We start from the raw sequence: 24,382 nt of genomic DNA, 5'->3' as shown, positions 1-24,382 counted from the left end.
TTTTTTCTTGGTTTCCCAGGGTCTCATGTACGTATTTACTTAATTCTTCAAACTTTTTGTTATACATCTCATCCATTTCTATAAGGGTGTTTTTTACATATTGTTTAAGGGACTCTATTGCTTTCATAAAGACAATTTTTTCCACTTCTTCTGTGTTAGGGTGTTCAAGTCTTTCTGTTGTAAGATCTTTGGGTTCTGGTGTTTTCATGTTGTTTTTCTGATTATTGGGTGATGTTCTGCCTTGGCGCCTGCCCATCTCCTCCTTTCAATGCTATCTAATTGGTCTTTTAAAATCGGATCAGGTTTCTCTGCTGGCCGGAGGCTTCTCTTACTAATTTCCTCGCTCTGTTTCCTGGCTCCTGCCCTGGGCCAAGAACCCTCTCACCCCTCAGAAGGGTTTTGAGGAACAGGACCCGGCTCCCCGTTTGCCAGGGACCTCGCCAACCAAAGGCCTACCTCTTTGATTTAATTGGAGTGGGGAGATCTGCTCTCGGTGTTGCTCGGTAGTCCCTGCCGCCTGCGTCCTCTGCCACTGCGCCAGTCCCCGCCTGTCCTAGCCAAAGCCTGTGGCCTGCGTTGCCCGCCTGCGTCGCTAGCTCCTTCTGAGGGCGCCTGTGTTGCTCCTACAGGTAACGATTCTGCATCTGTTGTGTGGGTTACTTGTAGTCACATGGGAAGCTGGGAAACCAACTTCGTACTGCATCTATTCATTCACCTAGTGTGTGTGAGTACGGTGCACACGTCGCAGCTTGCCTGTGGAGGTCAGAGGTCAGCTTTCAGGCTGCAGATCCCAGAGACTGAACTCAAGTTGTCAGGCTTGGTGGCAAGCGTCTTTATCCACTGAGCCATGTTGCTACCCCTGGAGCTTTGTGTGGGGTGTGTGTTATTTCTTTCTTTTAAAATGTATTGCTATCATCACAGTGAAAAGGAGAAAGAAGGAGACAAACAGCTAGGCAGTCTTTGCCTCTTTGTGGTTCTTCCTTGAGCCTTGGGACACAGAGGACCCTGATCCGAGGCCTGCAGAAGCACAGAGGAGCAGTGAGGTTAACAAGCTAGTTCACACAGCTTCGTTGTGCACAGCATGTCTACGGCTTGAACACGCTGGGCCTGCCCAGCTTCTGCACCATGACACATAAACCCCGTTAAAAACCTGAGGGACTGAAGGGCCACCTGAGCTTCATGTGGAGAACTGTCAGGATCTGCAAGGAACACGGCTGCTGTGACATCTGAGCCATGCCCAACTCTTTCCAACATGGGGACAGAACAAGTTAAAGAAACCTTCCTTCCCCTGGGACTCCCAAACTAACCACACATGGAGCAGACTCTTCATGTCAGCCTTTGGCAAAGTCTGAAGCAGCAAGCCAGGGCTCCATGACTGGGGCGGTGGGCAGAGCAGGGGGCTGGCAGTAAGAACAGGGGAGGTTTTATGCACCTAGTGGCACCCATGGGGGCCTCCTGAAGGAAGCAGAGTTTGTCCTACTACTTGTTGTGATTGGCTGAGCAGTAGACAGACACACCACACAGGCAGCAGGGAGAGCCAGCAGAAGGATTTTGTGCGGCCCAAGCTGAGAAGTGAAGGACGGTGTGTGATCCAAGCTGCAATGGACCTGAGGCTCTGTGCCCTGGCTGAGGACACAGGAGAGGTTCTGGGAGGCTTCCTGGCCACTTGTGGGTAAATTTTGCCTGATAAGAAGACAGGGAGGAGATCTCGAGACACTGGCAAGCTTCCAGTCTCAAATGCTTCTGGGTCTTCCTCTCCCTGCCTCCCCAAGGCCCCAAACACACAGTGAGCTCTGATGGGAAGGGGTAGGATCATCTCCGGGAACCATTGCTAGGACACTTGATGCCATCAGAGCTTTGTGTCTCTTCAGATGAAGTTATGATGCTTATTTTCATGTAAAATCTTTGTACTCAAAAATCGACTTCAATCAAAGCAGGACTGCCCACAGAGGCCTCCAATGAGTGACACTTGGTTTGAGATCAGGAGATATCTATTAAAAGGACCTCCACATTTTACACAAGCCTAAAGAGAAAATAGAATTCAGAATGTTTCTAATAGGATGGGTGGTGGTTGCACACACCTTTAATCCCATTACTCGGGAGGCAGAGGCAGGTGGATCTCTGAGTTTGAGGCCAGCCTGGTCTACAGAGCAAGTTCCTGTACAGCCAGGGCTACACAGAGAAACCCTGTGCCAAAAAAAAAAAAAAAAGTTTGTAACAAGTTTAACTCTCAGGTCAGAATGGGCTAATGACAAAAATGTCCCTGCAAAGCTGCCTGGATGTGTCAGGCTTTGTGATTCTCCCATCATTGAAGGCATTTGCATGAGAAATCGATTTCTCCAAGATTGGGGATTGTTAGGTTCTGCAGCCACCACCTCCAATCTGTGGCCAGCCAGGGCTGTCAGTGGAACTGCGGCAGAAGGAGGCAGTAAACAGACGTCTTCAGGTGGCCAAGAGGCGGCTCGAGCAGATGGACGCAACAACAAGGCCACCCAGCAAATGCCCATCCTAACTCAGGATGCAGGAGGACGTGGATGGAACACAGCACTCGGTAAAAGATGGCCCGAGAAACCCCAATGGCAGCTCAATAGTAAAATATGGTAAATCTCCGCCTTCCAATTTATCTGGGTATGTTCAGTCTTGCAAATTAAATTTCACCACCTGCTCACGACTGTTCTCTCTCTCCTTTCCACTTTGGCTTAAATGTTGCTTCGTTATGAATTAATAATATTTATACCATATGCTGGGTTGAACCAAGTGCCCTTCGCAGGAGCACACCGAAACACATATTCCCAGCACGGTGCACACACCTCGCAAGGTTCCCACACAGATGCCCCAAGTGAAACTTGGCTTTCACATCTACTACCCACTCTGTTTCTCTCCACGTTCCTTGAAAAGACCGAGAAGAGAAGAAAATAATCCACGGTCCGCTTGGATTTATTTTCGGTGTCCATCTCTCAGAACTCGCAGCACAGATCAGCAGTTTTCACAGCGAATTATGCTAATGCCCGCCCAGCCATCTTCCACTCTTCTCTTGCTCCACGAATGAGAAATAAGAAACTGTCATTCTCCCGTCTAGACACTCTAACCAGCCTCCAGTCATTTCCTCAGCAGCCGAGTATCATCAGGCAGCACGTATCTTCACTGTGAACTGAGCTCTGCTTTTTAGTTTTTTGTTTTTTGGAAATTTTATTTTCTAACAATTGCCAGGATGTGGAGGCTTCCTTTGAGAGAGATTGGTCTGTATTAGCTCCTGTCAACGGGTCACTAGTGGGGGTGGGAGACATCATAGAACTCATGGAGGACACTTCCCAGTGTCCTCACTGTCCACTGAATGCAGCTACACAGTCAACAGTTGGCCCCAGCCAGGCTCCTTCCCAGGACACTCGCTGCTTCTGATCCCAGGTCTCTGTTTGAATTAAAGGACGCATTTTCCCTCTTTCTCCCTTTCCCTTTTACTTCTCTTTTGTTACAAACACTTGATAAATTGTCACCTCCTATATTTTATTTAGGAGTTGAGTGTGGTGGGCATGCCCTTAATTCCAGCTCTTTGGAGGCAGAGGCAGGTAGATCTCTGTTCTAGGCCAGTCTGATATGCTTCATAATAGATAGCTGTAGGGTTTTTCCCTCTGAGAGGCATGAGAGGTTAAAATGTTCTAGAATAGAAGTAGAAGGAGCCCACTGTCCCCCTTAACATTAACTCCTTAGTGACTTTGAAACTGTCCCTTCTGTGACCATTCCTTCCCAGAAACCGTGTGCGATTCTTCTCCACAGCCTTGAAAACCGTGGATGTTCTAAACCACAGACACCTCTTTCCTCCCCTCACAAATATTTAGTGATTTGTCCCCCCCCCTTTTCTAAAATAAATATGGATATTTGCCTTTTACCTTACAGAAACCTCTGGAGGGAAGAAAAGCAGCTCTTTTTTCACCACAAAGAAGGATGAACATAAAAGAAATTCTATAAATAGGATTTTGTGGAGTGTAAAAAGTTGGTCCCTAAATTTCCCAAGAGACATAGGCAGTTAGAGGAAATGGATGATGGTTTCAAAGCTTCCCCCACGCTCAGGCTCCTAATGAACTTCAGTGATTTGTGATCTCTCCCGTCATGTGTACTCAGATTACTTCCATTCCAAAAAAAGAGAAACAACAAGAAACACAAAAGTCATCACTTTCAGCCGATTCTTCATCACTAGGCAAGACTTTGATTGTTGTCGGCTTCTTCTCCACATGTGCCCAGCATGGAGCGCCAGTGCCAGGGCCTTGTCTGGTGGGTAGCCTCGGTCCCCTCAGACAAACAAAAAGAACTTCTATGGCATGCTCAGAATCACGCAGCAAAACCCAAGGTCCACTTCTTTTCTAGAAAATGTCTAGCCTCTCCCATACCCGGTTTCTCAGAGTGCTCTTCCTCCTAAGATCTTCCCCTTCCACCTGTTCATTGAGGGAGCTGATCCCAGGGCACGAGGGGAAGTTGTGTTCCATGACTGAAACGACCTGGCCATCACACGCCATCTCCTGCACAGCTCTGAGAGCTGTGCCACCCGTCACTGGGCCCCGAATATGGGTACCCACCATGACAGGAGATGAGCTCTGTATTCAGTGGCTGTATGAATCAAAAGCGTTATTCCAAATATTTGATGTTAGCTTCTATTTGAGCTAAATAGACTCTGTTTGAGCCCCGAAAATGTCTGGTAGCCAAAGGACGAACCCAGAAGCCCCTGCCTTCATGAGCTCCTAGTTATGTCCCAGAAACCCCTATCCCAAAACTTCCCAGCAGGCGTCCAGCCCTTAGGCCACTAGACTGAGAGTTTGTATCTTGATCCTAGGCTCCTTCTGGGACCGCCAGCTGGACCACCTCCCTTTGTTTCCAAGGGGAGATGGGGTACAGTTTTGAGCCGTGTGACCTTCAGCATGTCCTGACCCCCCTCTGTGCCTCATCTTTCCCCCACTGAAATGGGACTGGGACCCCTCCCTCATAGGTGCTTACAAGGGCTCTGAGACCTTGGGAAGGATATGGTGCCCAAGAAGGACCTACAGAATCCAAACCTCTTTAAGCATTTCGTGCCTCCTGCAGCCGACACGGATGGTCCTCCTCTCTAACTGCAGGCACCGTAATCAACTGTATTTGCCAGTATTGCTGGGGAGGATGAGTTACCTTGGAAAGGGGATAAAGGGAGAATTCTCCCTGGTAAATTACGGCTTCTACTAAGATTTGACACTTCTATTTTCTTCCTGTCAGGAAAAAAAAATAACTATATACCAGTGGTCAGTTCAGTTTCCGGTTTTAACCTTCATTAACCCACGGAGCAAGCCAGGCAGCTCTCCGTCCTCCCAAGGAACAGGTAGTCCTAGAACACTGATGCGGAAAGAGCTATGGCTTTTCCTAATGAAGCCTTGGGAATCAGCAGCGTCCACCGACAGCATGACTCGAGAGACTACTGTCCCTAGCAGAATCCACCAGAGATAGCATCTCCTGACCGGCGACATGAAAAGCTCAGTGCCCACTGACTCAGTCACTAGGCGCTGACATGCTTTGAAGTCTGCCACGGCACCTTGTGACTGAAATATGGAAAGGGATGTGACTTGTTGGTCTGAGGAGGGGAGGGAGGGGCAAGCAAGTGTGCCAGGGCAGAAGGTGCAGGGACCTCATCCAGGCACCGTGCTGGGCATACTCACAACCACCATAGTTAAGGAGCGGACCTGAATCTGGATAGGGGCCTCTAGGTGGCAATCATAATTGTCAATCAAAACCTCACCTGTCTGGCACCTACGGGAACTGTTCACACAAGGAGCAATGACAAATGGCCGTCAGAGAAGCACTTTGTCATCCACTGGGGTACGGATGAGATGCATTGGAACTGTCCGGAAGTGTCGGTGTAGCTCTGACAGAGCCCAGAGTCCAGCCTTCAGGTTTCTTAGGAAATCCCACCTCCTAGAGCAATCGTGTCCAGAGGGCGGTGGGAGAGGTGGACAAGCCAACGGCTGGCCTAGGCTCTCTTGTCCTAGGTTTCATTACCTCAAAAGGACAGTGAAAGTTTGGACCTGTTGCCTGAGAGAGAAAACTGGAGAGCAAGAAGAAATGAGGACTAAGGCATGCCACGAGCCTCCCAGGCACCCGGCAGCACACAGTTGCCCACAGACGTTCCCTGCTTCCCTCGGCAGCCATGTGGGCAGGCGGGACCTTCAACTCAGAGATCGAGAAACAAAGGTGTGTGGAGAGATTTAAGAAAACTACCCACAATCAAGCATCTAAATGCTGTTTACCCACTTCTCCAGACCAAATAAATGAGTGGAGGGGATGGGACTCCAAACGCCCCCTCCGTGGCTGAGGCAGAGCACTGCTGCTGACATCAGATTTATGTCCCGTTCTTTGGTGTCCCTGCACCCGAGCAGAAGGAGCATCAGAACATCCACCCTCCTCCTGGCTCCAGATGACCAGTAACAAACTTGCAGCATGGTGTAGAAGGCTCTCCAGTGACTTGGGGCCAGCCTGTGCCAAAAAAGAACATGGCTCTGCCTGCGCTTTCCACTCTGCTTGTCTGGGCCTGTGTGTGAGGATTCGGGGCTTGTATAAAGCCATCAGGGTGACAAAGTAAGAGAGGTGAAGTAGAAACACATCAGGCTTCTTGTCTACATGTTCGGCCTCAGGGACTCCTCTGGTAAGATCCGGGAGGAACAGCTCCCAGACCACAGAGATGACTTCAGTCACTTCAGTGGTGAGCTGTCGTTGCCAGTCCATGTGACTGTGACACAGTCAGCTGCCTGTAGTGACAGGAGAGGGCAGTACTCATATTCTGAAACAGTAAGAAGATGAATACACAAAAAAGTATTTCCTGACGATGGAGTTCCTTGGGTTGTGGTGTGGCTCAGCTGATAAAATACTTGCCTACCATGGATGAGGCTCTGGGTTCCATCCCCAGGACCACTTTAGAAACCAGATGTGGTAGCGCACACCTGTAATCCCAGCACTTGGGGGTGGAGGCAGGAGGATCATCCTCAGCCATATAGTGAGTTTGAGGCCAGCCTGGGCTATATGAGACCCTATTGCAATAATAATAGTAGTAATAATGATACTAAGAAAGAGAAAGAGAGAGCCTTGCCTCCCTTTGAGAGCGGGCAGGGTCTTCAGGACTGTATGAGGTGCAGCAGACAGAACGAAAACACTAAAGCAGAAAGGCTGGAAAAGCGAGTGGCTTGCCTGGGTTCTCAGTGGCAGAGGCAGGATTTGGCTCAATGATGGCTTTCTCCACAGCCTTGCTCTCAGCAGGTCCACTCATTAGTCCTCACTAAAGCCGTAGTCTCCAACCCCCAGTTCCCACTCACAACCTTCTCGCCACTGTTCCTCTGCTGATCGCCAAGAATTCTGGGGAGAAAAACATGGCCTGAGCAAAGACATGGTCTCCATTTGAGCAGCTCCTGTGGCTTGAACAACAGAAGCTGACTTCTCACAGTCTGGAAGCTGGAGGCCATGGCCACAGCCCTGGCAGAGAGGGGACTGCTGAAAGCTTGACCCGGCTTTTGCAGCTGCTTTCTCTGTGCTGAGGAGAAGGGAAACCGGCCAGCTCTCCTCCCCTTAGTGTCCTCATACAAGGACACCAATAGATCTGCTAGGGCCCCACCCACATGACCTCTAAAGTACCAAAGATCCCCCCCCCCCGTGTGTTTCAAGGGGGCACAAATGTTCAGTCTCATAGGCTTGAATGAAAAGGGGCCGGAAGTTTGTACCGTAGAATAACATGTCTTCTTCCCTGTCACGGCAGGAACTGCAAGCTGAGTAGCAGCAGCCTGTCCATGGCTGCAGTGGACATCCTCTACATTGACATCACAAGGAGGTGGAACTCCGTGGCCCTCGACCAGCGGGACTCAGGTACTCGATGGCTGCCTTCACATCCCATGGTGCCCTTGCACGACAGGTGTGGAGGGGTCTGCACAGCTTCAGGCCTTTATATTGTGGAAGGGAGAGGGAAGGAGAATTTAAAGCCTGAGGCACTGTCTGCTACCAAGGCTGTGTAACCCCTCCCAGATTCCAGTCCCACCAGAAGTTTCACTGTCCCACTACACCCCACCAACACCCCACCCCATCCCCCTCTAAGGCTCTGACTTAATCACTTCTAGAGGTAGACTGCTGTTCATTTATTTGTTTGTGGCCCTGCAGACACTTGTTGAGAACACAGTGGTTAGGCCTTCAGTAGACTAGAGAGCTTGGCTCTTGCCTGGAAAGAATGCTGTGGACTTGAGACACATGAGAAATGACGCTAACATAGTGAGGGTGGGGTTGAACGAGAATGGGGGTGTTCCTCCTCCCAGGAGGACACAGAAGACCTCTTGAGGAAGAACCCACTGGATAAATGAGTGGCTAGGGTGAGGATGGACCTGAGCAGGAATGCGGGCCTGCCTACACAGGAACATGTGGAAAAAGCCATTGAGCCCAGGCTACCCCAACTAGCTACAATGGAGGAAAGCGAAGAAAGCGAAGCAGGCAAGGCTTATGGCAAACTTTAGATGCCACACAAAGGCCTTAACTATGGTAGCCGCTGCTTTGCTCTTTCCTTGTTTCCTTGTTGATTTTTCTGCTAGCAGACTCTACCTTTGAGTTGACGGGTTTCCCATCTCCACTCTCTAATAACCATAAAGGACATTTGATCAGCTCATCACAAAACCACCAAGATCCTCTCATTATGTCCCTGTGACCCGGCACTGAGGGGTTAGGAGCCTCATTTCACCATCACCTGTGGCTCTAGTGACCCAGGTACACCAGGCACCATCCTCCCGCCCTCACACACAAGTAGAGAACACACCTGCCAGGTCGTCTTGCTCCTCCTGTGAGTGGGCAGAGAAGACTTGAAGTCAGAAGCTGAAAGATCTAGATGAGAAGTGGCTATAGTCTCTTGCCAACATCGGCCAGAAATCAGGTCGCCCCTTCTCTGGAGCTTCTCATCCGTGTATGTGTGTATTTTCTCTAAATGGCGCATACATTAGTGGCTACTAATGCCTTTGGGGTCACTGCCAACCGTTCAGGGTGGTTAACCTTACTAGTGGATTCTTTCCTGTCTTACTGCTGGGGGAGACTCTCAGGAGAGGCTATGTGACCACTGGTGACAAACCCTTCACCAATGTGGGCTAGAAATGTCAACCACAAGGACACAGCTAACCCACCCTGCAAAGCGCTGGCACTCAGAAATCATTTGAGGTTAGCTCCATATTTGATAACAATACCACTTGTTGGCTGTTGCCTGTATGCCGAGCATGACCACAAGCTTTTCATGGGTGGCACCAGCTGCCATTCCAGGGATAGGCCTGACCGTGTCCATTGTTCAGAGGAGGAAATTGAGTCTCAGAAGAAAAATGGCTCAAGGCTTCCTGTCTGGGTCACTTCCTCCTACCCACTGTCGGGGTGCTGGTAAGATGGCTGCTTGCTGCTCCGCTTAGTTCCAAAGCGAAAGTTGGGCAACGCTAGCAGCCATTGAGCCAACAAGGTGAGCATACATCTTCAGCTGGCAGGGCCTTCCAGACTCCCCAGCAGGAAAGGAGGAGGGCGCACCTGCAGGACATGCAGGCAGGATAATTATCATCTCAAGGACTAAGGGAGCCCATTTGACAGTTGCACTGTGTCACATTCTGCTGACATCCTCAGAAAGAGAAGAACTGCTTGGTCCACGAGCTGAACGCCGGGTGTCATGGCAGGATCCTGTGGAGGGGGCCAGATGAGTGGGTGGGGGTGCATGGAATTATTAAATATTGAAATTGATCACGAGTCACAGTGGGAAGCTATTTATCATGTTCTATTGCTGCCAGCCAGCATTGCCATCTGGCCCATTGTTCATCCCCAATAGCTTCGCTTGTTTTGCATGCTCCTAAAATCACTCCTCGTAAGCAGAATCCTTGGGGGAGGGGAGCTTGCACAATATCAGCTCCACAAAGACCTTCTGGGGTCTACTTTGCTGACCAAACCAAGAAAACGAGAAATACATTTACCACCATTGAAGCTGGGGCTGGAATCCTTGGAAATTCTGCATCCATCTGCAGCCGGAAGGTGTAGAGCAGTAACTATAGGTCATGCGGGACTTTTAGAGACTTCTTCATGTGGCCATTTACTGTGGCTTAGTCTCACAGCTTTGTTATGCGAGATCACACCTCATTTCACAGGTTCCAAGAGCAAAGGGACTTGTTTACAGTCTCATAGCCAATGAGTGGCAAAGGCCAGATTTGAACTCAGGACTCAGCTGCCTGGCCCCAGCCACTGTCTCTAACATAGACGTACACCAGACGATGTCTGTTCCCTGTACAGCTGGGCAGGGGACAGGGCTTGTGTGACAGAACTCAGGTGATGCAGAGGCTGGCAGGTGTGCTGACAGCAACACTATGTGTCTCAAAGAGCTGGGAGAGAGGATTTCAGGACCTCACGACAGAGAAATGATGGTATTTTATAGGATGGATATGCTAATCAGCCGGATGTGATGTCACGTGTGCTTACATGGACTGACCCTCACACTTTGTTTCATAAATGCGTGTAAATTCTTATATCAAGATCATTTTACATATCAAGATCATCTGAAAGATCACTTCACTCAGTACAGAAACCCACAGGGGCACAACTGGAGTATGTGGGCTGTGGATGTCTTCTCCAAGTCGCGTCCCCCACCCTCGTCTTCGGAGCCTATTTTCCTGTTTGCATTGTTTTAGAGAAAAACGGCAGGGGTTGGTGGCCTAGGAATGGAAGCCATTCTGTGGGGACGGAGGCCCTGTTATCCCAGCTGCCAACCAGGTCACTGTTGAGTCCTTCTCAAGGTTGGCCCAGTCGTGTGTCCGAATCCCCACCGGTCGTCGTCCCCCCTCCCCGCAGGAAAGGCCTACCTGGGCCATTCAAGATGCTCGCAGAGAGCAGAGAAATCTGTGCCTGGGTGTGGTTCTTGCTTTTGGGACGAAGCAGCAGTCCCTCCTTCCTCCCCCCAAGTCTTTCCCTCCCTCCTCTTCTCTCCTTCCCATCTGTCCATCTCTTTGCTTCTTTCCTCTTCCTTTTCTGGTATGGAGCCAAGTGATTGATCTTCAGGCCTCCATTCCAGTGAGTCTGTGTACGTCTGTATCTGTCCAAGTGTGTGTCTGTCTGTGTCTCTGTGGCTGTCTATGTGTCCCAATTACTATTTAATAAGTTGACAAACTGAAATTAAGGTTACCACATACTCGAAGCAGGGAATTCTAAGTGGAAAAGTCACAGCCTGCAGAAGCAGTGGGCTCACTGGCAAGGCCTTACTCCCACCCCCGAATGCCCAGTGCGATTCACTCAGTGATGTGGGACTACCGTCCACCCCAGCAGCAGCAGAGTCAAAGCACCATGGGACCCTCCCTTTCCCCAGCACCTGTGCTCCGGAGAAAGGGTGACCCAGACATCCCTGTGGGCGAGAGCACGTGAACAAAGGCAGCCTATGACCGGGGACTTTCCTACTGACTTGGAGAAAACCAGCATGGAGAACATGGGTTAGGAAAAGGTCAAAAGTTGTGAGAAAAAGTACCCGCGCTAGGGATGTAATAACTCAGGGGCATCATCTCAGCAGCCTTGGTCCTGACTGTGAGCTTTGCTTCCTGTTGGGCCACCGCTGTGGAGCTGACTTCAGTGTCCTCGGATACTGAGTGGCTTCCACCATGTCCCTGCCCAGGTGCCAGCGCCCGTGTGCAGGTGCGTGTTGTGTGTCTGGGGAGAGGGTGTGTGCACACGGATGTGAATGTAGAAAGCGAAGGATAACCTCGGCTGCCATTCCTCCGGTAACATTCAATTGATTTTCAAAATGGGGTCTCTCGTTTGCCTGGATCTCACCTAGTAGGCCACGCTAGCTGGCCCAGTGCCCAGGGATCCACCAATCCTCTCTCCCCGGCACTAGGACCACAAGTCTGCGCCACCACACCTGCGAGGTTCTCGTCTGAGACCGTGCTTGCAAAGCTGGCATTTCACCGACTACGCTCTCACCCCTGCCCTGCAATTAGGTATTTTCAGTTATGGAATGAGCACCCAGAAGACTCACCCAAAACAAAAGCCAGACTTCACAGCAACAGCCTCTCGGGTGTGGCTCCCTGGTTTGGCCTGTTCCCCTCCATCGTGGAGCCCTTGTCTGTCCCCTGGATAATCTCTCACAATGTCAGGTCTGCTCAGGAGCTTGGAAGAACTTAACAAACACATCCCACCCTCCAGCACGCGTGTGTAATTGTCATTTTTTCCCCAAAATTATGGATTTTCATTTCCATCCTTAGAATTTCCAGCCCAACACAAAAGTCTAAATGAGGCTGTTATCAGCAAAACTGGAATGCTACTGCCTTCTTCTGGGCCGGAACCAAATGAGAAATTGAATCTTTGTGCAGAGGTGCAGTGATTTCAGTAAATGGTACTCACAACTTCTTATCGCCTCAGACTTTGCTCTCTGCTCCTGCCAGAGATGGCCAGCCCATCTCTGTGGGAGAAATGAGGACAGCATCCTGATCAGGCAACAAAGTGTCCTTGTCATTGGTGCCACAGTCACCTGCACGGGGGGGGGGGGGGGGGGGGGCTGGCCCGGCAGCAGGGCATCACCCTCTAACATGTCGGACACTGGGGGACTCTGTTTTCTTTGCAGCCGGGTGCTCTCCTGTTTGAGAAGAAAGCTGTGCCAGGTCTGGCAGCACACACCTGGAATCCCAGGCTGGCAGGAAGCTAGTCTGTGCTTTCCAGGGAGGCTCAGTCTCAACAAAAGGGAGAAGAATAAAAAACAAAGGGGGCTTAAAGGTTCTTCTCAGGACCCAGAGAGGGAAATCGAAGACTACATAGTTTAATATCTGATTATACTAGGCACCCTTCCACCAAATGAAAATGTCATCTCTTTGCTGTGCCCCTGGGCTACGCGTCCCCTCCTCTGCAGCCCAGGTTGTGAGTGGCTATCTTTTTCCCTTTTTAGATTTATTTGTTTTGATATTCACATGTGTATGAATGTTCTGTCTGTGTAGATGTACGTTTACCATGTATGTGCATGGTTTCTGCAGAGGTCAGAAGAGGGAGTTAGAGCCCCGGAGACTGGAGAGAATTAGAGATGGTTATAAGTCACCATGTGGGTGCTTTTAATTTTTGAATCACCTCGTCAGCCCTTGAGTGACACTGGACTCTAGCTTCAGACAAATGGGAGATCTGGATATGCTGTGTTTAATAACTTGCCTGCTAGGTGGTCTGGAGCAAACTGCCTGGCTTCCTTCAAGCCCCCTGCCCATCATCTGTGAGGTGACCTGTGATCCTGGTGCCTGTCTCCAAAATTGGTAGGGAGGGAAGCTGCCAACAGGGTCTGCCACTGTGCTCAGAAAACTAACCTGCTGCTATTGTGATCCAGGGTGGTTCTAGGGACCCCGGGGGATGGGTAAGAAGAAAGATTTCCTCCCAGTCTGGTCAGAAGGGTGGGACATGGATACGATGGGTTTTTTCAGTGCCTGACCACCCCAGGCCTCTCACTACATTCTCTCCGCAGAGGAACTGGCAGGGCCTTAGGACACCATGTGTGCCAACTCATTGGAAATCATCTTTCAACTCCAAAGCAACTCCTTGCGGTGGCAGGATCACCATTCCACTTGTGGGGAGGTGGTACTCCCTCACTCTAGGCAGAGTGCCAGCCACCTCAGAGTTCTTCACTAAGGTCCTTGCCTCTTGCAGAGATCCCCTCCCCTCATGGCCAAAGCCAGGGTCCTCCTCCTCCTGAAAGTCCTCTTGACAGGCCCAGGCTGGACTGGGACCCCCACCTCTGCCAGGTGCACAGCCAGTTCTATAAGCAGTGCCTACCATCAGGTTAAATGAACCAATCCTGCTGTCCTCCTGTCCTGCAGAAGCCCAGTGCTGTGCCTGGCACGTGGTTGATGTTCCACACATAGGCATAGGGTGGATAAGACCCTGCCAGCAGCCCATCTTGTGGGCGTCTGCAGCTCCCTGCAGTCTCTCACCAGATTCCCTCAGTCGACTTATGTAAATCATGTGACGCCCATACTTTCTTCAGCTGGAACACGCTCCTGCTGAAGCGTATTTAGTTGATGATGTACTGAAATGTTTAAAAGTACTTCTACTTGGCATGCTTAGCAAGGCCTCCCTTATGCATATACATGGCTGCCCCACCCCAGGCGGGAAGCACGCAGAACCTCCTGGAGGTGTCCTGGGACTGTCCACCTTCTGGAGGTGCCCTATGGCTGTCCACCTTCTGAAGGTGTCCTGGAACTGTCCACTTTTTTCAGCTCTCAAGTGACCTCAGAGTTAGATGGGTCTCTCTGGGGGGGAAGCCCTATCTATACACGTACAAAATAGCCACTGTTTTTAATAAAAGCAAGGGCCAGGAGAATACCAGCCTGTCTTCCCCCAGCCATGATGTGGGCCTTCAGGGCCTGCAGTGACACAGGCTACACTGTTGAAGACCCTCACCTCACCTCAGGGTGCCACTCCGACCCACTCTGGGCTTCCTGGTCCTCAGTCACCAGGCAAAAGAGAACACGGACTCAGCTGCACCAGCCCTGGGCAGAGGGAGAGAGCGGGCTGCTCCCTTGCCTCTGTGCCTTGCCCCCACAGCTTTATGGCTCCCAAAGCTTGTGGGAGCTGCCACAGCAACAGTGCTGATTGTCATGGGACAAGCCAGCAGTGGAGTCAGGCTCTGAGAGGAATCTCCTCTCCTCTGGGGCCTAAGCAGCCTCTGAGAAACACAGGGCCTTTGACATCCACCTTGGGTTGGTAGTATCAAGATTTATAAGGAAGCATAAACCCAGCTCCTATATGGCTCCTTTTGCCTTTTCCCAGCCAACCAGCAAAGATGACCTGATGTGGGTGTGCTTTGTAATTGATGAGATGGATTCCTAGCTGTCAGCTCAGAACTCCCATTCCCAGAAGGCTCCATCTTATTCACGGTTCTGTTTCCAGAGGAGGAAACTAAAGTTTGCAGAGGTTGAGAGTAAAGAGACCACGCACACGGGCCCTCGAGGACAGAGACCACGCACACGGGCCCTCGAGGACAGAGACCACTCACACGGGCCCTCGAGGACAGAGACCACTCACACGGGCCCTCGAGGACAGAGACCACGCACACAGGACATCCAGGACAGAAACCACTCACTTGGGCCATCGAGGAAAGAGGCCACTCACACGGGCCATCGAGGACAGAGACCACGCACATGGGCCACTGAGGACAGAGACACCACGCACATGGGCCACTGAGGACAGAGACCACTTACACGGGACATCGAGGACAGAGACACCACGCACATGGGCCACTGAGGACAGAGACCACTTACACGGGACATCGAGGACAGAGGGATCATGTCTGGTTGACAGTCTGATCTCTGGTCTTGGCATAGGTAGTAGAGACAATGACAGGCTGTGCAGGAAGCCCCGCCTCATCTGTCACTTGCCATCCCAGAGGAGCCATGGAATGTTTGCATGGTTTACAGTGATGAAAACACTCTGGGTGCACCCAACCGTGCTGTGGGCCGGGATCCCTCTTTTCTCTCAAAGCTGGAGAAGGACCAGACAGCCAAGGTGCCACCTCCATGGACACCCAGCTAATCCCAGCAGGAGACCCCTAGGTCTCTGCCGCAGACCATGTCCTGACCTGATCACACATGACCAGCACAATGTGAGCCCCAGTTATCTACACCCAACATGAGCCAGGTTCTAGAAGCACAGAGCAGACAGCACACACTCCCTCCCTTCCCTTGTACACAGGTCACCCTAGAAGTGAGCAAGTACTAGTCTGTTATTGGGACAGTCCATATTACTCTCTGTGTTGCATATTCTGTGAGGTTTTTAAAAATGATTTTATTGTTATCATGTGTATAGGTGTTTTTCTACATATATGTCTATGCACCACTTGTGAACCTGGTCCCCAGGGAGGCCAGAAGCGAGTATCAGATGCCCTAGAACTGGAGTTACAGACAGTTGTGAGCTGCCTTGTGGATGCTGGGAATTGAACCTGGTCCCAGTGCTTTTAACCGCTGAGCCGTCTCTCCAGCCCACTTTCTATGACTTTTAACAACTGAATAAGGATCTGTAGATATCAGCTCTGCAATACTCAAGAAAGCTTTACTGCCCCAAGCCTCTCTATGCCCCATTCACCCCCTACACACACACACATACACACTCGCGCGCGCGCTCTTTCTTTCACACTCACTCACATTCATTCTCACATTCACTCTTTCTCACTCGTTCACACTCACACTCACACTTACACCCCCAGACCCCTGACAACCATCATGAGCTTTTGACTCTGTGTAGTCTGCCTTTCCCACAATGCTGTCACTTTGAGGTTGTAGTATGCCTAGCCTTTCAGACTGGCTTTCCCAGCCTTTAAGATCCAATATGCCTTTTAGTTTGCTTTTTTAAATCTCTAAATAACCATCCATTAAATGGGCATAATCACAATTTGTGAACATATTTACTTTTTAAAGGATATCTTGATTGCTTCACAGTTTGGTAATGAGAATGAATTAACTATAAATATTCATGTGCAGGTTTTGTGTGGACTTAAGTTTTTACCTGGGTAGATGAATTCCCATCAATGTAGCTGTTGGACCATATGGTTGTGATGATTAATTTTGGGTGTCAGCCTGACTGGTCAAAGGAATGCCTCGGGAGCTGCTAGAGCATCCATTATAGATGTGTCTGTGAGTCGGTGGACGGAGTGGGAAGGTCCACCCTCAGTGTGAGCAGGTGCCACCCAATCAGCTGGGGACCCAGGAGGAAGGAAATGGGGAGAGGCTAGCAGGATGACTCAGCAGATAAAGTGGCAGCTGCCTCATGACCTGGACCCAGGGACCCAAGTAGCAGGAGAAAATCTGCTCCCACAAGTTGTCCTCTGACCTCCATGTTTATATGATGGCACACATGTGCCCGCACACATGCACACACACACAATTAAGTAATTGTAATTTTTAAAGGCGGGGGTGGGGACTCTGCCTTTGGTTCTTACTCTCTTGACATCAGAGCCCCAGCCTCCCTGGGTTTTGGACTCCTGGCCTTACACTACTTTGCTCGGCAAGTTCTCTGGCCCTTGGCTTCAGAGTGAGAGTTTGGACATCATTTCTCTAGTTCTGAGGCCTGAGCCTCAGACCCTGCACCCAGGGGCTGCAGCTTCAGACAGTCAGATGTGGGACGCCTTTGCCTCCATAAGTGCATAACCAATACCCCTAGTAAGTCCCCTCTCCGCTATCTGGATTAACCTGCTTTCTATTATCCATCCGTCCGTCCGTTCGTCTGTCTGTCTCGGGACTGCCTTCCCATTGTCAACACTTAGAATAGTCAGAGGACTTTTGTTCCTTTGCTTAACCTTCTTAGTGGATATGCAGTGGTACCTACCTCACTGTTGTAATTTGAAACTCAGTATACACTATACAGTTTTAATATTGAACATATTTTCATATGCTTCTTTGATATATATATTCCTAGGGGAGGGATCATTCAGATCTTTGGTCCTTTTCTAAAATTTGAATTATTTTCTTATTGTTGCATTTTAAGGCAGTTTTTGGCCATGTGTATTTTGCAGATGTTTTCCATCTATCATCTCTTGACTTTCCTTTTCTACCCTCTCCCATGCTGGAGTTTGTGCTCGGGTCTTGGGTATGTTGGGCAAGGGCTTGTCTACTGAGATATACCCCAACACCACTTTTAAAATAATATGTTGATCAGAATGGAAGCTTTTCGTTTTAATAAAGTCCAACTTTCCTCTTTTTTTTCTTTAATAGATTTTGCTCTTGAATTTGAAGCAAAAAATTTTAGAGACAAACATAGTCACCTAGATTTTTTTTCATTTCTCTGTGAAGTGACGTATTGCTATTTGAAAAATGTGCTTATTAGCTAAGCATGTTATAAACTAGGTTAGTGATTAATTTTTAAATTTTAAAACGGTTGGGCATGGTATCACACACCATGTGTGTAAGGAGGAAGAGGGGGAGGAAGAGAGGGAGGAAGAGGGGAAGGAGGGGGAGAATCATGGGGAGGAAGAAGGGGAAGGAAAGGGGGAAGAGGAGGGAAGAAGGAAGAATAGGGGGAGGAGGAAGGGTAGGAAGAGGAGAAGAAAAGGAGAAAAACTGGAGAAGAATTGGTGTGCCAAAAGAAGAGAAAAAATGTCCGTATAAAATGTTCTGTTTAAATCCAAAGGAAGCAGATATCAAGATTTCAAAAGAGAAGAAAGATCACAGGCAATAAATAGGAAGCAGTTACAACCATAATAGATATTAATCAATTGTATCAGCCATGGCTCTAACATGAAAGCCTCAGCTGTGTCAATTAATTTGCAGAACCTGTTGAGAAGATTAAAAAAAAAATCAAGTTGTAATGGCACGCACCTTTAGTCCCAGCACTTGGGAGACAGAGGCAGGAGGATCTCTGAGTTCCCGAACAGCCAGAGCTAGATAGTGAGACTCTGCCGATAGATAGATAGATAGATAGATAGATAGATAGATAGATAGATGATAGATAGATAGATAGATAGATAGATAGATAGATAGATAGATAGACAGACAGACAGACCAACAGGACTTAAATCTATGCTATTTAGGGAAATCCCTTTTAAACATTAAAAACACTGGTAACGAGAAAGAGAGGGAAGCTGGTCATTTCCTGCGATGGAACAGGTGCTTTTGGAGCAGACCCTGGAGCTAGGGAAACCACCAGGGACAAAGGTGGGTGGTTAGCAAAGGGAACAGTTTTCCAGCCACACGTAAAAATGCTTAGCATGAGTGCAGCTGTCGGCAGTGGAGAGGGGGTCCGCAGCTATTGTGGGAGCCTCAGCACCCCCACCAGCAGCCGACAGATGACTAGCCGGTCGGGAAGCAGGTCAGGATACAGGTGCACCTAACAGCACGTCCGTACGTGTCTCACAGGCGTCACGCAATAAGACCAGCGCACACGTCCTTCTCTGTCCTCAGGATAGTCACCAAACTGAGTGTGCTCTAAGCCCTAAAACATCCGTTAACATTTGTTTTTTATTTTGATTTTTTGTAATACTGGGGTGTTGAATCCAGGGCCTGCTTCCTACTCAATAGACAAGTCCTCCTGCTGAGCTGCCTCTCCACCCTGTTTTGTTTGCTTTTGTTGAGATGAACTCTCCTTAAACCGCTCAGACTGGACTTGAAGCCTCCCTGGAGCTGGGATCACCTTCAGGCCTGAGCACTTTAAGTAGAAGGTTAGATAAACTGCTCGCAGACCGTGAGAGAATTAAACCAAAGTAAGAGCAAAGAGCTGACACTAAGCAGCACGTGTCTAAGCAATCTGAGTTCCTTCTACGTTCTAGAAGGTTCTAATGTAACAGGATTATTTCTGCTTTAAACATTGGGGAGAACTCAGCAGAAAGTGCGCTGGGGCCTGGAGCCTTCAGGGAGGCTCTGGATTTTTTACTGAATTTCTCTAAGAGATAAGAGGCTCATCAGATTATGGGTTTTCCTTATGTAAATTTTGGTAAATTCTATCTTTGCAGGAACTAGTCTGTTTCGTTTGAATTACCAAATTTACATTGTTACCCCAATACTGTCCCTGGGGTCGGGAGGACATCTCTGACGCAATTATTAGGACTCTCGGGTTTCTGATACTGGTAATGTGTAATTAGTAGTCAATGATTTCCTTTTACTCCTCAGTTAGGCTGGCTAGAGGTTTATCAATTTTATTGATTTTTTTTCCTCCAAGGATAAGCTTCTCTGTTTCATTGATTTTTCTCTATCAATTTTCTGCCTAATTTTCATTGATCTATTTCCTGATTTTCACCATTTCTTTTGCCATTTTGAATCTGCTCTTTTTCCTGTTTCCTGAAATTAAAACTTTTTCCTCTAAGACAAGGTGTCTATGCAGCCCTGACTGGCTTGGCCCCAGACCCCCAGAGATTCACATGCCTCTTTCCTGAGTCCTGGGTCTAAAGGAGCACACAGCCAGAGCCAGCATGGGAACTTCTTGTTGAATATACGTATCTGATGCTGGAAATCTGGCTAACCACATCGCTGCTTTCACAGCACCCACACATTTCAGTAAGTTAGTTCTGTTTCCATTTTCATTTCGTTCAAAATATTTTTACCTTCCTCCTGGGTCCGTGTTTCTGGGAGTTTTATATTTATCTTGCCTAGGCCCTGGCTGTGCTGTTAGAGCCAGAGGCCCGTGTTTCCTCTCCTTTCTTTGTTTTTTTTTTTTTTTCTCCCCTCATTGCCTTGGTTTCTCTAAAAAACTCCTTCTTGAACTGAGCCTGATCATCCTCCACTGCGTGCTGGGCTGGGGTGCTGTCTCAGTCACGGTTCCTATTGCTGCAATGAAACACCATGACCAACCTGGTGGCTTACACTTCTAGATCATAGTCCATCCCTGAAGGAAGTCAGGGCAGGAACTCAAACAGGACGGGAACCTGGAGGCTGGAGCTGATGCAGAGGCCTTGGAGGATGCTGCTTACTTTCTTGCTCCTCATGGCTTGCTCAGCCTGCTTTCTTATAGAACCCAGGACCACCAGCCCAGGGATGCCACTATCCACAATGGACTAGGTCCTCCCCCATCAATCACTAGTTAAGAAAGTGCTCCAGGCTTGCCTACAGCCGCATCTTATGGAGGCATTTTCTCAGCTGAGGCTCCCTCTCTCCAGTGACTCTAGCTGTGTCAAGCAGACATAAAACTAGCCCGGAAAGGTGCCACGGAGGAAGAGCTCTGTAAAAGCCTGAGCTTACAGAGGGCCAGAGTTCACAACCAAGGCTTAGCAAGGGCGTCTCAGCCCTGGTTTCTTCCCTCTGGGTGGACAGGCCGGATGGAGTTAGTGCGGTCAGCTCTCTAATTGCCTGCCCCAGGTGCCTGGGGCGTTTGCTTTTGTTAGGTAAGAAGGTCTAGATATTTTCAGAGTTTCTTCCCTTGCAACCTTGCCAGAAAGGGGGTTGGGGGAGGCCTTCTGCCAGTCTGCATCTTGAGAAGCCTCTGGGGCTCTTGGGGCTTCATCCCTGAATGTGTGACCACTGCCACCCGCCCCGGACTTGCTCACACCAGCTCCCATCAGCCAGCCGGTACCGTGAATGCGTCTCTTTTGTTACAGGCTCTGGTGTCTCTGTCCCTCCTTGATTCTCTCCTTGTTGAGTCGCTTGAATCTCCAGTTTCCTGTGTGGTAGTTGGTTCTGTGATCTCTCAGTTTGCCCCTGAACTCAAGAAAAGTCATTGCTTTTCAGTTTGCTCTGCCTGGAGTGAGATTTTGAGTTCCATACATGTTGGAACTAAAACTGGGAAGGCCTCCATAAGCTTGTAACATTTGCCCACCGCCTCTGTAAGGTGCGCTTTCGAACCCAGATCCGAGGAGAAAGCTGAGCTTCCGAGAAGTGGTATGCCCAAGGTGGCCCGACTTTCTTCAGAATCTAATGTCATGTGAGAGTCGGTCCATCCCAGTGACAAGTCTCCCAGAGACATTTCTCCATGGAGGCTCTCCAGAGACTTTCTGTGGACTCTTGGGTACATGAAAGTCAACAGTCATCTAGTTAGTCCAGCCATCCAGTCTGGGTCAGAAAATGTCTTCTCCAGACAGACCAAGACCATCCAGCAAAGAGCTCAGCATCAGGGCCACTTTTCTAAGGTGCACTCATTCCATTGCCACAGAGAGTCATAGGGCTTAAAACTAGTACCCCAAGTCCCCCAGGATTGTGAGCTTGTCTGGTCACACTGAGAGTAGGAAGCTGACACCAGCATCTAGCAGACAGAATCCGAGGGCGCTACCAAGCTCCCATGATGCCCTGGGCAGCCCCAGCAAAGAATTACTCATCTCCAAATGCCAATAGCAACGACGGTTCCCCTTGGGCTTCCCTAAAGACAACCACTGGAGCTCTCCGAAGTGCCCTGTGCCCCACCATGGGTACCTGTCACAATGCCATCCAAGTAAGGGCGAGGGAAGGTATCTTGAGCCTGGGGGCGGTGGCAGCGGTGGCCTCCTGGGAAGACTGCACACAACTGCTGGGAGAGACCTGACATCACCTAGGTGCTTCTTGGTAGCTGTGGGCGTCTCTGCCCCTGCTTTTCCTGCTGCTGCAAAGGAAGGAGGGAACCTTATGTAATCGCAGCCTCATAGAACCTTCTGTCATTTTGGCACCCAGGGCTGGGAAACCCTCCCTCCTAAAATCCCACAGGGCCTTGGTTTTTTTCTGTTACAAGCAAGCCCTACAGGTTGTTAGCTACCTGCCAACAGCAGAGTAAAGCTGGAACCTATACTCTTTAGAGGCATTGTTGCCGACCTGTCTCCACCCTCTGCGACTCCACCCCCACCCCCACAGTGTCCCCCTGGCCTGGGCATCATTATCACAGTATGCTGGTGTCCTGTGTCGTGCCCCCCCTCCCCCGTCTCTACCCCTCTGTCCAAAGGTTTCTGTCCTAACGGCCCTGAGCGGGCCCTTGTTGAGACAGTTCCTCCTGAAGTTCAGTGGTCATCCCTGGTATCTCTGGTATCTCTCCAGCACACTTTCCTCCCCTCTCCACCAGCAACAGGTGCCTTCTGCTGGATCCTGGCTCTCATTTGGGGCCAGTGACTTAGCCCAGAGGAATCATCTAGAAAGAATGGGTGACTGAATGTCCACACAAGCAGGGGTGTTCTGATTCTCAGAGCCGTGGCTTCCCAGCCCCACGGGGACTTCCTAGTGCTCATCTGGCTCTCTGTTGATTCTTGTGCTAGTGAGGTCTTGAGGTAGTCACTTGCAGCTCCACCCAGCTGTGTGCTGAGGTGGCAAAATCCTAACCAAGCTCCAGGTTCTCCCTGTGCCCTGGCCCTAACCAGCTCCGGGACAGCACTGCTCCCTGGCAAGGTGAATTTTTTTTTATTTGTTTTTTTTTCCCCTGATTTCCGTGCACTAATGAAATTACCCTCCCTCTCTAAAGAAGGCAATTTGCATGTTAATGTTTTGGGTAATTCTGTGCAGCTCCAATGCCCCCCGGGCTGCAATTTCTCTCTGACAAAGTGACAAAAATAAACTCCCGCATCAAAGAGCGATTCTCCTCCCTCTCATCTGCGTGCTAATGTGACATTCCTAACACGAGTCAAGTTGAAACCCACTCCTCTGCCTCCTTTCACCTCTCCAAGTGACAGGCAGACTCTGAAGAGTGCCTGGGGCCCTTGAGGACAGGGCTGGGTCCCCTTGTGAGTGGGTAGCACCCCCACGGCCCACCTCCTCGCCCTCAGAGGCGGAACCTTTAAGTCTCTCTAAAGTCTAGAAGGTGCAACTAAGTAACGGCCAACACTGCCCATCTTGGAAAGTGGGGGGTCACCACAAGGGTGTGGGAGGAGGGTGTCCTGCAAGATCCTTCCAGGCTTGAGTCCCTCTGGTGACTTAAAGACAAGAGGGGGCAGCTAATTCATGGGTATCCTTCCCAGGCCAGACACATGGCTTACCCCCTCTCCCCCTCCCCCTACCTCCCCACCAACCAGGGTAGAAGCTGAGGTTCCCAGTGTACTGCAAACTGGCCCAGACCACCACACAGCTCATCTGAGGCACTTCCTGCCTTCATACACAGTGACTGATTGCCACTCTGGATTCTTCCAGGCCCTAGTAGGAAGTTGGGCTGTGTACTACGCCTTGCCAGTGTTGCTCCTTGTCTGGAGCAGAGGCAGACACTTAACAGAAAAACAACCTGTAATTAAGGCATATTTGACAATCTCTAAAAGAAAATAAATTTCAGTGAGATTAACAGACAGTAATTTCCCTTAGGAGGTAGGCCAGGTCAGTCAGTAGATACAGAGATACAAGGGGTCACCAGGAGAGATGCAGGGGAAACTGAGATGCTGTGCGTTCGGAAGGGGCCGAGTCCTTCCAAAAGTCCCACTAGACCCCAGTGACCCCGAGCTGAGCGAGAAGGATCTGCAGAGCTGTGCCTCTGGGGACCGGTCTGCACCGGTGAGGTCTGCCTGAGTGGGGCAGGTAGGGCAGCCAGTTCCACTTGGGGTGGCCAAGGCTGGCTGCTGGCTGAGAAGACCACTGGAGTATCCTCTAAAGAGACAGGCTTCTAAGCACCTGCGTTTCTTCTCTTTACTGCCCCAAGGCCTCTTGCCAGGCCCTGTGACTCCCAAGAAAGCCCTTTCATAGCATTTTGCATGACCTAGCTTCTCACTATAAAATCTCCCCCAGAGTGTGTAGTTGGGCCGGTAGAGCTTGCCTGGCATGCACGGAGCTCTGGGTTTGATCCTGGCACTGCATGATGGTACGTGCCTGTAATCTCAGCTCATGATAGGTGGACCTGAGGAGCAGAAGGGCAAGGATCAGCAGCAAGTTCAAATACAGTTTGGGCTACACGAGACCTTGTCTCTATATAAATAAAAAGATCACAGCCTGGAGGTGGTGGCGCGTGCCTTTAATCCCAGCACTCAGGAGGCAGAGGCAGGAGGATCTCTGTGAGTTTGAGGCTAGCCTGGTCTACAAAG

The 24,382-nt window shown here is 49.9% G+C and overlaps 1 protein-coding gene and 1 long non-coding RNA gene across 3 annotated transcripts in view; one reads left to right on the top strand and one right to left on the bottom strand.

Annotated features, from left to right (window-relative positions):
- Ttll11 (tubulin tyrosine ligase like 11) overlaps positions 1–24,382 on the top strand; it is a 260,661-nt gene that overhangs the window by 218,879 nt on the left and 17,400 nt on the right. For both annotated transcript variants that reach the window (XM_050126798.1, XM_050126799.1), the window contains one exon: positions 7,760–7,866. In XM_050126798.1, coding sequence (XP_049982755.1) covers positions 7,760–7,866 — 107 coding nt within the window. The remainder of the gene's footprint in view (positions 1–7,759; positions 7,867–24,382) is intronic.
- On the bottom strand, positions 2,267–22,251 carry LOC126491247 (uncharacterized). Its single transcript, XR_007589352.1, has 3 exons — positions 21,837–22,251; positions 7,725–7,940; positions 2,267–7,362 (listed from the first exon to the last, which is right to left on the bottom strand). It is a non-coding gene; the product is annotated as an uncharacterized lncRNA (long non-coding RNA).

The sequence above is a fragment of the Alexandromys fortis genome, unplaced genomic scaffold (genome assembly GCF_014885135.2).
Source record: "Alexandromys fortis isolate MF-2015 unplaced genomic scaffold, M_Fortis_MF-2015_v1.1 scaffold_268, whole genome shotgun sequence".
Lineage (NCBI taxonomy): Eukaryota > Metazoa > Chordata > Mammalia > Rodentia > Cricetidae > Alexandromys > Alexandromys fortis.
The sequence above is the reverse complement of the archived record's forward strand: the minus strand, read 5'-3'. Positions and strand labels throughout refer to the sequence as shown.